A 16,023-nucleotide genomic window follows, 5' to 3' on the forward strand; every position below is an offset into this window, starting at 1 on the left:
TGGAGAACGAGGATGCCACCGTCCTCTGCTGACAGCTCAGCATTAAAAAGTAGAAAATAAAAAATACGTAAAAATATTATATTTTCATAAAATGAAAATCTAATATTATCAGTATTTTTTTTCAAAACTTTGCCCTATATATATATATATATATATATATATATATATATATAAAGTAAATAGCTTCTTCGTATTGTTATAAATCCTTTCCCATTTCAAGATATTACTATTTTTAATATCTCTAAATATTTTTTCATATTTATGTTCTTCACGTACTACAAATTTGTTTTGTTTAGGTTATAATTTAATGTTATCATTGGATGGTGGTGGGAGTATCTATGAAAATGATAACATTTTTAGTAGTGGGGGTTTAGGCTTTTATTAGGTTAGGTTGTGGGGGGTTTATACGTGTTTTCTGGTGTTGTTTTTTGTCATTTCTTTTTCAGGTGAGACTCCATGTACTGCAAGGACAGCTGGAAGAAAGCGTGTTTGGCCACACTCCACCAGACCCCCCCAAACCCTCCGCGGACCATTATATTTTGTAGGGCTAGACCAGCAGCAATTAACATTTGCAGCTATGTGCAAACTGTTTTTCAAGAACAGTTTAAATCTTTCTATAACAAAAATTCAAATTGTACAGACTCCCATAAAAACTATCTCAATAGACTTGTACAATAAAAATGAATAAATTAAATTAAAATTTAATATTAATTTTACATAAAATTAAACTTAACAATAATTTTTATAATAATGAATAAAAATTTATTTTTAACTTAACACGTTTAAATCTTTTTACAAAAACATTAAAAAATACAGAATAAATGCAAAAAGTTAAAAAAATTTAATTATTGTACAGTATAAGAAAGGGGTTTCCTAAGCATTTAAAGTAAGAGGAAGGTAATTCTATGAAAGCTGATTATTGACTTAAGAAAAGATGTAAATCTAACCTAGTAAATCTAACCTGCATCTAAGCATTTCATTAAATATGACTTATCTAAGATACTCTTATATTTCAGGAGACATGAAAATTAGAGTATTATTCATTTTGTATTTTCATCAGTATATTCTACACTGGATTGGAATAAAATGCTTGTCAAAACATTACTTGCTCTGGTCATCTAAATGCATGTACCGAAAAGAAAATACAATGAAGACATTCACGTCCAAATCCACAGCTTTGGAATCAATCAAAATCACAGCCACAACCAGATCAAAACTTTTTTAAACTTAAAAATTATTCTCTTTATGATACCAACCATCCAGATGATAGGGTAAATGAGGGCACCATTATTCTTGTAAAAAAACACTATTAAGCATTTTCAATTACCCTCATTCAGCACAGATTACGTCGTCACAAGTAACGACTGGCATGGACCTCTCAGATTGTGTTTTTACTGTCCTCCACACCACAATCCTGTGATCTATTTTCTTATTTTTCAAAAATGCTTAGATCCTGATTTATCGCAGGGGTGACTGGAATGCAAAGCACTTACACTGGGGTTCTCAACTAATAGCCAGTAGAGGTAGAAAACTTAAAAGCTGCATAGACAAATCCCATCTTACTGTCATGTCTACAATGCATATAAGCCTCAAATAGTGTTTGGGCCAGAAGTAATAATGAAAAGGCTGATGTATTTGCTGAACATCTAAGTACAGTATTCCAGCCTCATAATATAAGGAGGGATGATGAAACTGAAATTTTTTAGATAATTTTTTTTTTTTTTTTTTTAGATAATCCTCTTCTGATAATTCCTAATTCTAATCCTACAAAATTATTTATCAGATTGGATTTTTTCAGATCAATCATAATGAATTATCTAAACTTTTGGATATCAAGTATGATGTTCCACAAAGCTCTGTACTGGTACCAATTCTATACTCAATCTACACAGCAGATTTATTATCCTCCAGTAATGTTATGATTGCTACATTTGCAGACGACACGTCAATCCTAGCAGCTGACAATGACACAACTGTAGCTTTAAATAAAGTGCAGTTGAAGTTGTTATCAATGGCTGACTATGTGGAAAATTATAGTCAATCCAGTGAAGTCCTATCATGTCACATTTACAATGATAAGAAATACATGCCCTCCAGTCAATCTGGACAATGATGTTATTTCCCATAATGACAATGTAAGACATCTGGGTCTACAATTTTATTGTGGAAACATCACAACCATGATAAATGGAACATGCTGAATATCAAGCTAACTCAATCAACCAGTACACATGTTTAATATTTTTTTCACATGTACTGGTTATTTGGAAGACGGGTCATAGTTAAAATTCTACTCAACAGTGTAATTTGAAAACCAATCTGCACCTATGGTATTCAACTAAGTGGAACAACAAGCAAGAGCAACATCAAAATTATTCAGCGGTTCCAAAACAAACTACTCTGAAATAAAACAAATGTGCCACAGTTCGGCTATGTTGTTCAACTATGAACAGGCAGGTTCACCTTGCTGTGAACCTGCTAGATAATAGTAACGATATTAGCTGGTTAAAATAGTGGCATGTTTTGGACACAGGGGATAATGTATGACATCATTATTCTGCTTGTCTTACTTTCAAATTTGCATAAAATATTTTTTTTTGTCTTATCAAATTTATTTTTCTTTAATGTCAGTTTTGTATTTCATATTCCTCTTGCATGTAGAATTGTGTTCTTGAGTAGTTCACTGGAAACTGTCTCTTTTAATTTCAATTTCATAGTTATTCCATCTACTTATAGTATTTTTGGATTTGTAAAAAATGATTGTAAATAAAACCTTAATAAAAAAATTTCTGTCTTTTGCTGTCGCTATTGAATCAATCTTTAAGATTATTAATCCAACAAACATGAGTTTAATGAGCACAAGGAGGTCCATTATCCATTAGGTTGGAGGTTCTTATTAAGAACCCCCAAGCTAATCCGGAAAGATGAGCGAAGCGAGCCCCGACTGCTAAACATCCTCTGACCATGAAGGGAAAAGTAAGAATACATATAGCCCAGGCGAAGCCCTGATAGGAATGGTCGTATATGTGTGTGTGTATTATACACATATATACATTCATATACAGAGTGTTTCTAAAATGGTGGGTTGGCTATACTTTTCCGGATTCTACTTGTAAAACTAAATAAAAAAATCCTTAGGAAAAATGGCAATTTCTTCTTCATTCTCCCTCTATCTGCCATTTAGTTATTTTTATATAAAAATTTATATCTCAAAGTTCGGGTAGAGGAATTACATTAATATTTTCTAAGTGTCTGTAATAAGTTTTAAAATTAGCAAAAATTCAGGACTTAATTGGTTGGTGGTCAGGGGAGAACGAAGGAGAAATTGCCATTTTCGCTAAGGATATTTTTGTTTAGTTTTACAAGTAGAATCCGAAAAAATATAGCCAACACCCAGTTTATGTATATATGTATGTATGTACCCTGGCATTTTACAATCTGAGATGTTTGTGTGAGTAAGTTATAACTTTTTTTTTCAATCCTTTTTTTAACACCCCCGAAGTGACCAGTCTTCGCCATTAAGCTTTAACACAATCACTTCAGGGTGTCGTGGCAGTCATCTACCCCCCTGCCTTGCCCTCACCTAGGGCTTCCATTGGGGTCCCACAAGCTTCATCAAGATGCAGTAGCCATTCCTTCTGGACGACCACTGCATCCTTCAACAAGTGGGCTGTCCTTCCCTGTCCTACTCTAGGTAGCTGAACCCGCATTGCGTGGGTCCAGCAAACCACCGCATCCCCCCTCACACACCTGAGGGTCCCCAATCATCATCGGAGCACCCCGAGAGTAAGTTATAACTAGGGTCAGGTAAGGACACTCCTTCTGAGTCACAACTTCTGATAGTCCATAGAAGGCTTGATTTCATGTAACTGGAATCTACTGTTTTGATTCTGTAAGAATTAACTTTTCTTCTATTTGACCACTATTAATTGCATTGCAGTGATATGTGGTTAACAAAATATTCCTTGTTTATTTAAAGAATGTTAAGTATACAAAAGACTCTGAAACAAGAGTGTGTGTATAACTTTTTCAAACTGAGTTTCCTAGTTAGGAAACTAAAAATTATTTATGTGTATGTATGCATTACTACTTAGCATTTGTTTTTTTTTTTTCACAACAGCACATCATAGTGAATGAAGGTAGCACAAGCTGTACAGCACCTGAGTCCAATACTTTCTTTCATCAGATATTTTTATATATTGTTATTTCATTATGCATAGGGTTTGGACGGCTTATTTCAATATTGTTATTTGTTTTTATTGGAAGTTTAATCTGATTTAATAGTATCTGATTTATGAGTATGACACAACTTTAACAACTTCACTGATGTACATGAACTTTCAAAAAATTAAGTCATGATTTGCTATTTCAAAAGATTAACATCTCAATCACATGAGGGTCTCCTCAAATGGCCATAACATACTAATATTCGCAGATTGTAAACACAGCTGAGATGTTAAATTGACATAAACAAAAAAAATGTGTAAATAAATTTGTAAAGTATGTGACATAAACCATGAATCTTTCAGAATACTATACACTTACTGATGGTTGTGAACATTGTTCTACAATGTTTATTATACATCATCATCATTTTGTTTGTTAACAAATAAAACACTTGGAAATTTCACTGCTTGTTTACTATCAACTATATATATAAAAGTAGGTAATGACAATGACTGCAGCCTAATACTTCTTCACAAGTTTACATAATGGAACTTTTTCAATCATTTAAAGTAATATAGTAGTCTCTAATGAATGTTGATTACTACTAGTAAAATTCAAATTCTTCTGTTACCTGGTATTAAAATTCAAGTTGTTCAACCCCAAGCAACAAATGATCTTTCTAGAATTCAAAGTGGTAAAGATACTTACATGGTGTGTCAAATCATAATTTCTCTGTATAAGGCTTCATTAGCACAAATACTTTTACCAATTCATCTTATAATTCTATTATAAAAATCCACATTTATTTCATTGATAAGTATTCTGCTGTACATATTTTATTTAAGTAAACATTAATTTTTGAAAGCATTTGTTGAAAACATCAAATTTAATATATATATTTAAATAGACAGGACTTTTGTGAGATCTTTTATAACTAGAGGTTTATAACTACAAAACATAAAAAATATGTACAAAATACAATAAAAAAAATTATTTGTTTAGTTCTCCAGGTAACTTTTTTTTTTTTTATGTCTTCAGTCATTTGACTGGTTTGATGCAGCTCTCCAAGATTCCCTATCTAGTGCTAGTCGTTTCATTTCAGTATACCCTCTACATCCTACATCCCCAACAATTTGTTTTACATACTCCAAACGTGGCCTGCCTACACAATTTTTCCCTTCTACCTGTCCTTCCAATATTAAAGCGACTATTACAGGATGCCTTACTATGTGGCCTATAAGTCTGTCTCTTCTTTTAACTATATTTTTCCAAATGCTTCTTTCTTCATCTATTTGCCGCAATACCTCTTCATTTGTCACTTTATCCACCCATCTGATTTTTAACATTCTCCTATAGCACCACATTTCAAAAGCTTCTAATCTTTTCTTCTCAGATACTCCGATTGTCCAAGTTTCAATTCCATATAAAGCGACACTCCAAACATACACTTTCAAAAATCTTTTCCTGACATTTAAATTAATTTTTGATGTAAACAAATTATATTTCTTACTGAAGGCTCGTTTAGCTTGTGCTATTCGGCATTTTATATCGCTCCTGCTTCGTCCATCTTTAGTAATTCTACTTCCCAAATAACAAAATTCTTCTACCTCCATAATCTTTTCTCCTCCTATTTTCACATTCAGTGGTCCATCTTTGTTATTTCTACTACATTTCATTACTTTTGTTTTGTTCTTGTTTATTTTCATGCGATAGTTCTTGCGTAGGACTTCATCTATGCCGTTCATTGTTTCTTCTAAATCCTTTTTACTCTCGGCTAGAATTACTATATCATCAGCAAATCGTAGCATCTTTATCTTTTCACCTTGTACTGTTACTCCGAATCTAAATTGTTCTTTAATATCATTAACTGCTAGTTCCATGTAAAGATTAAAAAGTAACAGAGATACGGAACATCCTTGTCGGACTCCCTTTCTTATTAGGGCTTCTTTCTTATGTTCTTCAATTGTTATTGTTGCTGTTTGGTTCCTGTACATGTTAGCAATTGTTCTTCTATCTCTGTATTTGAACCCTAATTTTTTTAAAATGCTGAACATTTTATTCCAGTCTACGTTATCGAAAGCCTTTTCTAGGTCTATAAACGCCAAGTATGTTGGTTTGTTTTTCTTTAATCTTCCTTCTACTATTAATCTGAGGCCTAAAATTGCTTCCCTTGTCCCTATACTTTTCCTGAAACCAAATTGGTCTTCTCCTAACACTTCTTCCACTCTCCTCTCAATTCTTCTGTATAGAATTCTAGTTAAGATTTTTGATGCATGACTAGTTAAACTAATTGTTCTGTATTCTTCACATTTATCTGCCCCTGCTTTCTTTGGTATCATAACTATAACTATAACTCCAGGTAACAAATCACTGAAAATAGAAATCTAACAATAGGCATGTTTTTCAACCTTCAGTATAAATATTGATGAGCATATTTGTTTTTAAAAAAAACAATTAAAAAAAATTAAAATGAAATGTTTAAATTATTAATCGATTACTCTGCAAAGATGATCTTCTTGGTATGAATGGAGATGGTTTTTTTAATTTATTACTTCTTTTGATAGACTTCTGACAAAAACTGCATAACAATTTTTTTTAACGATTATGAATATAGATATTCATTGCATGTAATTTTTTTCTCATCAGTATGATTAGAGAAATGACTTTTTAAATTATGGCTTTGAGTAAAAGTTTTTTACCTAAATTACATATGAATTTTTTCTCACCAATATACATAGTGAGAAGTGATTTTAAATCACAGTTCTGATGAAACGTTTATTGACAAAAATTACAAATGAATTTTTTCTTACCAGTATGAACAGAGACATGTGTTTTTAAAGTAGAGCTATACATAAAGGTATTTTACAAAAATTACATGTGGATTTCTTCTTCACTTCAGTATGAACAGACAGATGTGATTTTAAATTCCCGCGGTTACTAAACCACTTATTCACAAAAATTTCATGAGAATTTTTTCTCACCAGGGGTGAATAGAAAGAAGATGTGTTTTTAACTTAGAGTTTAGTCTAAAAGTTTTTTGACAAAAATTACATGTGAATTTCTTCTCACCAGTGTGAATAGAGAGGTGAGTATGTAAACTTCGTCTCCATTTAAAAGTCTTTTGACAAATATTACATTTGAATTTTTTCTCACCAGTATGAATAGCGAGATGCGATTTTAATACACTGTTTTGACGAAAGGTTTTTTGACAAAAATTACATGTGAATTTCCTCTCACCAGTATGAATAGAGAGATGAATTTTTAAAGTGTAGTTACGCATAAAGGTTTTTTGACAAATATTACAAATGAATTTCTTCTGACCAGCGTGAATAGAGAGATGCATTTTAAAATAATATTTATGCATAAAGCTCTTTTGACAAATATTACAAGTGAATTTGTTCTCACCTGTGTGAATAGAGAGGTGAGTATTTAAATCAGATTGCGTACTAAAAGATTTTTCACCAAAATTACATGCTTTTTGTTTTAAACGAATACATAAGTGTGACTCTAAATCAGATCTCTGAGTGAAAGACTCCTGACAAAAAACACATATGTGAATAGGAAGATGAGAAGATGTGACGATCCTTTCTTTAATTGTTTTTCCTGTAATCTGCAAGTGTTTTTCTTTAAAAGAACTGTTGAAATCATCTTTTTTTTTACAGATGAAATTATCACATATACAGTTATATTTTAATTTATTGCAAACCACACATTTTGCTGTCTGTAAACTACTTTCAATACTTCTATTCTCCTCATCATCGACAGCTTCTTCACCAAGATCCTAAAAAAAATTAACTAACTGTGTTAAGTTAAAAATCTATCTGAAAACTTTGTTATTTTAATAATGGTAATTACAAATTGAAAACTTACACTGTAATAGTAAATATGAAGATAAATATAAACACCAGCAATTTATATTTAGGCCAAATTATAAAAATTAGGTCACAGCAAGTACTGCACTTGCTTGTTTGTTTGTAAACAACAAAAACAAGTTTCATTAGTATAAGGAGTTTCAAAAATAAGTAACAAAATAAACAATTCCCAAATTATGAAATTTTTTTCTTCGGCAAATTCTGTAAATTTTACTGTTAGTGATTTCTAAAACTGGTTATTAGGGCAAACCAATCTCTGAATTGAAGATTGTGTTTCATAGTAATTGTCATTGCTACCATCTAACATGATGTAAATGTATCATTCACTAGTCTTGCACTAGTCTGAGTGCAAGTTCATAATCCAGTGCATTCGAAAATATATAAACCACGATTATATGTTGAGGATTTTATTCTGTGCACCAATGTTTTCTACAAAGGTTGGTAATCCTGTATTGTGTGCAGTTACCTTCTGTGAGGCAATCAGGATGTTGTGACAAGATGTGCCTCAACATATAAAGAATAATGTACCAAGAAGTTGCGATTCCTTGGTGTCACTGTGTTGTCTTTGAACAATTGAGGCTGTCTCTTTCCATGTGCACACAGAATAACAGAATGAACTTTAGAACAGCAAATATTTCTAATTCAATACATCTTTCATAAGCATGGAAAGTATACACAGGCAGTGAAAGACTAGTATTCTATTAGATTTCCAGATACACAGGTTCCTAATCGATATAATGTAAGAGACTAATTGAAGACTTCACGGAGATGGGATCAGTAAACGAGTGATGAGTGTAGACCATCAATATTCAATGAAGAAAAACTGTAAGAAATATAAGCTGCTAAGAGATGAAGACCCAACAAGTCCATACAAAAGTTAGCTGAACAGAAAAGACAACTGCACACAAAGCAGTTGTCTTTTCTGTTCAGAAAAAAGCTCAGTCTCATCCCATATAAAATGAAAGAAATTCCAAAATTATTGGCCACAGACTGTGGTAAGTGAATTCAATGCTGTAAATGGTTTCAACACTAAATTTAATACAGGATCTAATTTTGGGATCCTGCATTAAATTTAGATGTGCAGTCTTCTTGTCATCAACAGTGAAAGGTGTAACAAAATTGGTGAAAACAGAATGGAAAACTGTTAGGGGCAACACTAATGCACACTAAAAGAATTGATTCTGTTCATTAGGAAATTCAACAAGAATAGAAAACAAATGGAATGATATTTTGCAATTCTTATGTGATGTCACTATCTTTTTAGCAAAATAAAACAAGACCTTTTTGAAAATATAGAGCAGCTTTCTTAAAACAATGGAATCTTCTTAGAGTTTCCTTTCACAGAGAATTTAATACATATTTAAATGACAGTTTAATTTAAATTTGTGGTTAAATTGTTGGCAGAAAATAAACATGTTCTGTTGTACATATTTCCTGATAAATAGAACCATGATTAATCAATATAGAAAATGTAGTGGAAAATTATGATTATATTATATTCAATTCTGCTTAAGTGTTGGTTCCCATTCTGGGAGCATTGTTTTCACTAATTTTGGGTGAAAATTTCACCACCAGTTAGTGTTAACCGGGAGTCTGTTTTTTTTTCAGTTTTTCTCCTTTCAGCTGTGGTTCTGTAACAGTTGGTTCCACAGCATTACCACCAGGAGTACTATATTCTTCATGATTTCAAATGCTAATGCATACATTTCTTATATTCCACTGATTTTCAGATTTACATTAATTAATTGCAATAATTATATTACTCTTGTATAATCATTTTATCATAATGTAATTAATGCATAACATAATTTAATATCCACCACAAAATGATTCAAACCAATAAATACTGAAAAATCCCAGCGAAAGGGAGGTAACAAAATAATTTATGCAATATTAATATTTATTACATAAATCATCTTGTCGTGTACATTAAATTACATTACTATGAATGTTTCAGAACAAGAGAGTACTGAAAACCCTCCAAAGAAACTGCATAAAATCACATTAAAAGTTCCTAGGAACCCGTAGAAACCTCATACATAACACACTAAAATACATGAAGAATAGATCCTGGAAATGTAGCCTCTCATGGTTCTTATCAAAGACCAACAGGAATCGTATTAAGAAGTATAGTATTTTTTACATTTATTCATCTGTGTTTTATGGATGTTTCAATAACCATAATAGATAACGTCTGTTGTGAGACTTGCAAGACTCAATCAGCTGCATGTCACTAGGTTTGGTGACAACAGTACATTTTGGTTCTATAAAGAAGGCAACAAGAAATCTTTTATGAAACCTGTCGTGGAATGTTTATTTTGTTTTTTAAAAGCCATGGGATTTAGGAGTGAGTTGTAACTCATGTCAGGTCTGCTATAACCCTCTGCATACTGTTTTAATCACTCTTTTTACAGTTTTAGTCAAAATAACTAATGTTAAACAAGAATGCTTAACATTCTGTATCCCATTATAGAGTAAATAAAAAACATACTGGGATACAAAAGTTTAGAATTCCTACAATAAGGTTGTAAAACCTTATGTTGTATAACCTTGACTTAAGTGAAAAATGTAAATTTTTCACTTAAGTCAAGTTAAAATATAAAACATGTTTAGATACTGTTAGTTCATCATCTGTTGTGGCAACAAGTACAAACAAATATTCTGTCTGCTCTACTCCAAGGTTTTACATTTTTAACTTAAGTTAACATAGAAGAAAGCTTACTTGTTTAGATTCAAACAAATATTCTGTTTGCTCTTTTTCATCCTTGATTTCTTTTTTAATGGTGAAGGATAATGGATCTTCATCCAAAAATGAATTACCAGTTGGTGCATCCACACTCTACAACAAAATACAGAATAATGAGTGGACTTCAATCAGCATGGTTAATGAAGATTACTATAAAATAACATTTGATGAAATTAAGAGCTTGAAGCTAAATATAATACACAGATAATTTAAGATATGTTCTGGGTTAGAACAGATTTCAAAGCATCAACCAGTTTGTTATATGTTTTATTACATACTATAAAACACCATACTATGTTTATAACAAACACCATAAGAGAACCATAGTTTTACAGGACAACGAATAGACCACTGCATTTCTAAATGTTCAAAAAATATATATATAGTGCAGGAAACAATAGTGAAAGGTGATTCATTGTTGTTTATTACCGAAAAAGATCCAATTTTTTGCAAAAGAAACGTTTTGATTGGTTTATATAGCCTTATATGCTATAAATAAACAAGGATTGTTACACTGTGTAAGTATTATTGCAAGACAATTAATACTATGTTTATAACAAACACCATAAGAGAACCATAGTTTTACAGGACAACGAATAGACCACTGCGTTTCTAAATGTTCAAAAAATATATATATAGTGCAGGAAACAATAGTGAAAGGTGATTCATTGTTGGTTATTACCGAAAAAGATACAATTTTTTGCAAAAGAAACGTTTTGATTGGTTTATATAGCCTTATATGCTTTAAATAAACAAGGATTGTTACACTGTGTAAGTATTATTGCAAGACAATTAATAGTTGTAAAATAGAAGAAACCTTAATTGTTATAGAATCAAAAGATTTACAGATGAGAAACAATAGTCAAAAAATAAGATGCCAGTTAACATAAAATCAGTCTTCCAAGAATTATTACAAGTCCATAAGTCAAAAGGGGTGCCAAACCTGATCATAGTTTATAATGTCCTCACATAACCATTGACAAATGCAAGAGTAACCACCAAGCAATTAGCATATGACATAAGATGTCAATAATATGCAAGGTTTATATCATAGGCATACCACTCACCTTGCAAGTTTCACTGACACTTTTCTTTCTATGTTCATTAAATATGACATTGTAACGTCTTGTGAAGACCTGTAATAGTGCTGCTTCTCATTTGTCATTATCAAGCCTTAAAAACAGATTATAGATGTTAGGTATGAAGATTCCAGAGAAACATGCATTTAATTAAACATTTAAATTTATTAAGCTGCATCTGGTAACGCCGTACTGCAGATATATTATCTGCTTCACAGAAACCATTATGAAAGCCATTTTTTGTACATTCACCTTTATAGAAAGTGCATAAGAACGTAGTAAACCAAATTTTATTTAAAAATGTAATTTATTCTTAAGATATGATTCCCATTCAAAAACGCAAGCATATGGAAAACTGCCTATTTCTATAAATGTGTTTAATTTTTTTACTAAAGTTGTTTGAGAATACATCAAATTATTTTATCTTCAGAATTACTCTGAATCTGACTGTTGTTTAAGATCATTCTTCCATTTCCTAGTAGCTGGGTTTGACTTGGATCCAGTTGATGTTCCATTATTTCATAAAAAAAAATTATGGTTTCCTTACTACTCGGCTACAAATATGATTCAGTGATTAATATGTTATTATACTCATTACTACATTATTAGTTTTATTAACATACTTACACGACATAAATAATACACACTTCTTTCACTCTGTAAAAACTGAAAAACGTAAGCTTAATATCTAACCAACACCAGCTGACAATAATTATTTATTATATGTCAAAAAGGCAAATAGCATGAAGGTATCTATTTTGACAGTGTACAAATGCAAGTAAATACTTTTAGAGGATTTTAATTTAATTATTTACTAATAATTAAATTGAAACTTCAAATAGATTTTAGAGAAAATAGATTTAACACATCCTTTACTATAAAGGAAAAAAGATAGTTCTACAATGTGGACGTCAATTAAAAAACTATAACCATAGGATTGTATTCACCATCGGTCTATCTGGACTTAACAGGTGACAGTAGGTTTCTCCTACTCTTGATCTATGTTTATGTACCAACCAACCTATCAAGTTTTACAGGAGTATTAAGCAGAGAAATTACGTTAAATAATCAGATTGAAAGGAGGAAAAGTCTCATAAGTTTAACAGGACCTGCATTTATGTACTGCAATGCTGAACAGAATCTAGTAGCTGAAAAACAATCTTTTTACAGTTTTAGTCAAAATATCTAATGTTAAACAAGAATGCTTAACATTCTGTAGCCCATTATAGAGTAAATAAAAAACATCTACTGGGATACAAAAGTTTAGAATTACTACAAGGTTTTACATTTTTCACTTAAGCCAAGTTAAAATATAAAACACGTTTAGTTCATCGTATATATATATATATATATATATATATATATATATGAACATGTCATTCATCATCTGTTGTGGCAACAAGTACAAACAAATATTCTGTCTGCTCTACTCCAAGGTTTTACATTTTTAACTTAAGTTAAAATAGAAAAAGGCTTACTTGTTTAGATTCAAACAAATATTCTGTTTGCTCTGTTTCCTCCTTGATTTCTTTTTTAATGGTGAAGGATAATGGATCTTCATCCAAAAATGAATTACCAGATGGTGCATCCACACTCTACAACAAAATACAGAATAATAAGTGGACTTAGAATTAGCATGGTTAATGAAGATTACTATAAAATAACATTTGATGAAATTAAGAGCTAGAAGCTAAATATAATGCACAGATAATTTAAGACATGTTCTGGGTTAGAACAGATTCCCACTTTTTGTACCCTCAACTTATAAAACGTGCACAAGAATCTTGTATACCTCACAGAGAATTGAGCAATTAGAACCAGTACACCAAATTTTAATTATAAAAGTAATTTATTCTTAAGATATGATTCCCATTTAAAAATGCAAGCATACAGAAACCTCCCTAGTCCTATAAATGTATTTAATTCTTTTATTAGAGCTGTTTCAGAATACATCAAATTATTTCATCTTTGGTATCACTGTGAATATCTGTGTTGTAGTAGTCACCCATGAAGAATTTTCAATTTCCTAATAGGGTGAGTTTGACTTGTTCCTGATTGACATTCCATTATTTCACAAAAATTAAATTAGGTTTCCTTACCACTTGGCTACAAATATGATTCAATGTTTAATATGTTATTTTGCTAATTACTATATTGTTTTTAGTTACATCAATATACTAATGAGACGTAAATAATACACACTTCTTTCACTCTGTAAAAACTGTAAACATAATCTCATTATCAACTCCAGCTGACAGAATAAGTTTCATAAAGAGGTAACTGAGGTGTCAACAGATGACAGCACATGAAAGGAATGTGTATTAGTATTCCTATTGTGTCGCTGGAGTGTTTGTAATCATTCATCACAAGCTACACAATAAGTATAAAAACAATGATATAAGGTTGTGATTTAAGAACCACCATGGATCTTCAAGGTCAGGTGAGATGAATCCCCCATATGTAGCGACATATGGGGCATGGTATGCCCCATATATGGGGTATTTCCTGTAGTGTGCGATTGGATAGGTCTCCCCCAATCGGTAAATCACACAGTTTCTCTCCAGGCATGGTGTCTTTCAGGCAAGTTTGGCTAGGTTTCAATTGATGGATTCGAGTCAAAGCACAGATTGTGAGACTGATGATACAGTGGACCACGTCCTCTACGTCTGTCCCCGATATGAGGTCGAACGTTCACGTGCTGTTAGGGAACTTGAGAGAATACATTCTTTTCTCGATCTCCGTATTAACTGGATGATCCGTGAGGAGTGGCCTAGTGTCTGATTTTCTTCGTGCCCTTATGGTGTGTAGGTCTGCAGAGGGAGTTCAATCGTGGTAGGATCCTGGGTGGCTAGGGTTCCGGCTTAGGCATTGGATTGGTTGGAGGTAGGCGCATTGGCATCACACCACAGTTATATTGGTATTGTCAGTGATTTGCTTTGGGACTCCTGCTGATGGGGGTGGCCGTGCCATGGTAATCCATGTGACCGGGGGCATGGCTTCCCTCCGTCACTGGTGATCCTGATCGTAACTTGGTAATGCCATGTGGTAAATACTTGGTAATGAGACACCATGATGAGACTGGGTGGCGGTGGGTGATAAAAATTTTTATCACTGTAAAACGGTAGGGGCAGTTTGTTTCATCAAAGCTAATTACCTCCTGATACTCTATTAATAACTTTTTTGTAATTTTAATCAAAATATCTAAAATATTCTCTAAACAGTAAATGAAAATATCTAGATGAATAGAAAAATTGAGAATTCTTACAATAAATAAGTTTCACAATTTTAACTTAAACCAAGTTAAAATAGAAAATAGCTTACTTGTTTAGATATTATCAGTTCATCATCAGTTGTGGAAAAAGGTACAAACAAATATTCTTCTTGCTCTTTCTCATGCTTGATTTCTTTTTTAATAGTGAAGGATAATGGATCGTCATCCAAAACTGAACTATCAGTTGGTGCATCCATACTCTGCAACAAAATACAATGTAATAATAATAGTGAGACATAACTGTAAGTCTGTGTAACACATTATACCGTGTTTCTAACACAGGCATATTACTCAGCAGTTTCTTTGACAAGCTTCTTTCTAAGTTCAATAAATCTGATGTAGTAACATATCTTGTGAAAACTTGGAAAACTGCAGCCTGTAAAAGTAACCCTGAAATACAAGTTAGAATCTCTTTTCATTAAAGTGGATCTACAATAGTTTATTTTAATAAGTATGGAAACTCAATTTTCAAAGGAGAGATTACAAGGAATAAAAATACAGAATTCATAACATATATTATGAGAAGATTAATTTTTAAAGGAAAGATTACAAAGAATAAAAATACAGAATTCATAACATATAGTGTGAGATTATAAAAAGTTACACCAGCCAAATCCATGTGTAACAACTGAAATAACTGCATTATTTCTCATTATGCAACCGTCTACATACGTGAAGCTTTTTATTAGTTTTTTCTTTCATTACTTTTACCTATTAGTTATTAAGACTACAATTTTAATTTGAGGTATGAATTAGCCTATAATCAAATAAATAAAAAAGCAATTTAACATTCTATGTTTCGTTGGGCAGTGGGAAAGCTTAATAAAAAAAAAAAATCAAGGTCTACTGCACAAGCCATGTATGATCACCACAGTGGACAACCACCCC

At 31.7% G+C, this 16,023-nt stretch overlaps 1 protein-coding gene across 3 annotated transcripts in view; it reads right to left on the reverse strand.

Moving 5' to 3' along the window:
* Positions 1 to 16,023, reverse strand: part of LOC142327908 (uncharacterized) — a 109,501-nt gene that overhangs the window by 90,059 nt on the left and 3,419 nt on the right. Inside the window, exons 2-5 of one of the 3 annotated variants that reach the window (XM_075371274.1) lie at positions 15,186 to 15,335; positions 13,343 to 13,459; positions 10,762 to 10,878; positions 6,803 to 7,948 (exon numbers count right to left, since the gene is read on the reverse strand). In XM_075371274.1, the coding sequence (XP_075227389.1) occupies positions 7,145 to 7,948; positions 10,762 to 10,878; positions 13,343 to 13,459; positions 15,186 to 15,332 (1,185 nt within the window). In that variant the 5' untranslated portion in view covers positions 15,333 to 15,335 and the 3' untranslated portion in view covers positions 6,803 to 7,144. Of the gene's footprint in view, positions 1 to 6,802; positions 7,949 to 10,761; positions 10,879 to 13,342; positions 13,460 to 15,185; positions 15,336 to 16,023 lie in introns of those variants that run through there. The other 2 variants (XM_075371272.1, XM_075371275.1) reach the window with 2 other exon arrangements.

This window comes from Lycorma delicatula, chromosome 7, assembly GCF_047948215.1.
Source record: "Lycorma delicatula isolate Av1 chromosome 7, ASM4794821v1, whole genome shotgun sequence".
NCBI classification, from domain to species: Eukaryota; Metazoa; Arthropoda; class Insecta; order Hemiptera; family Fulgoridae; genus Lycorma; species Lycorma delicatula.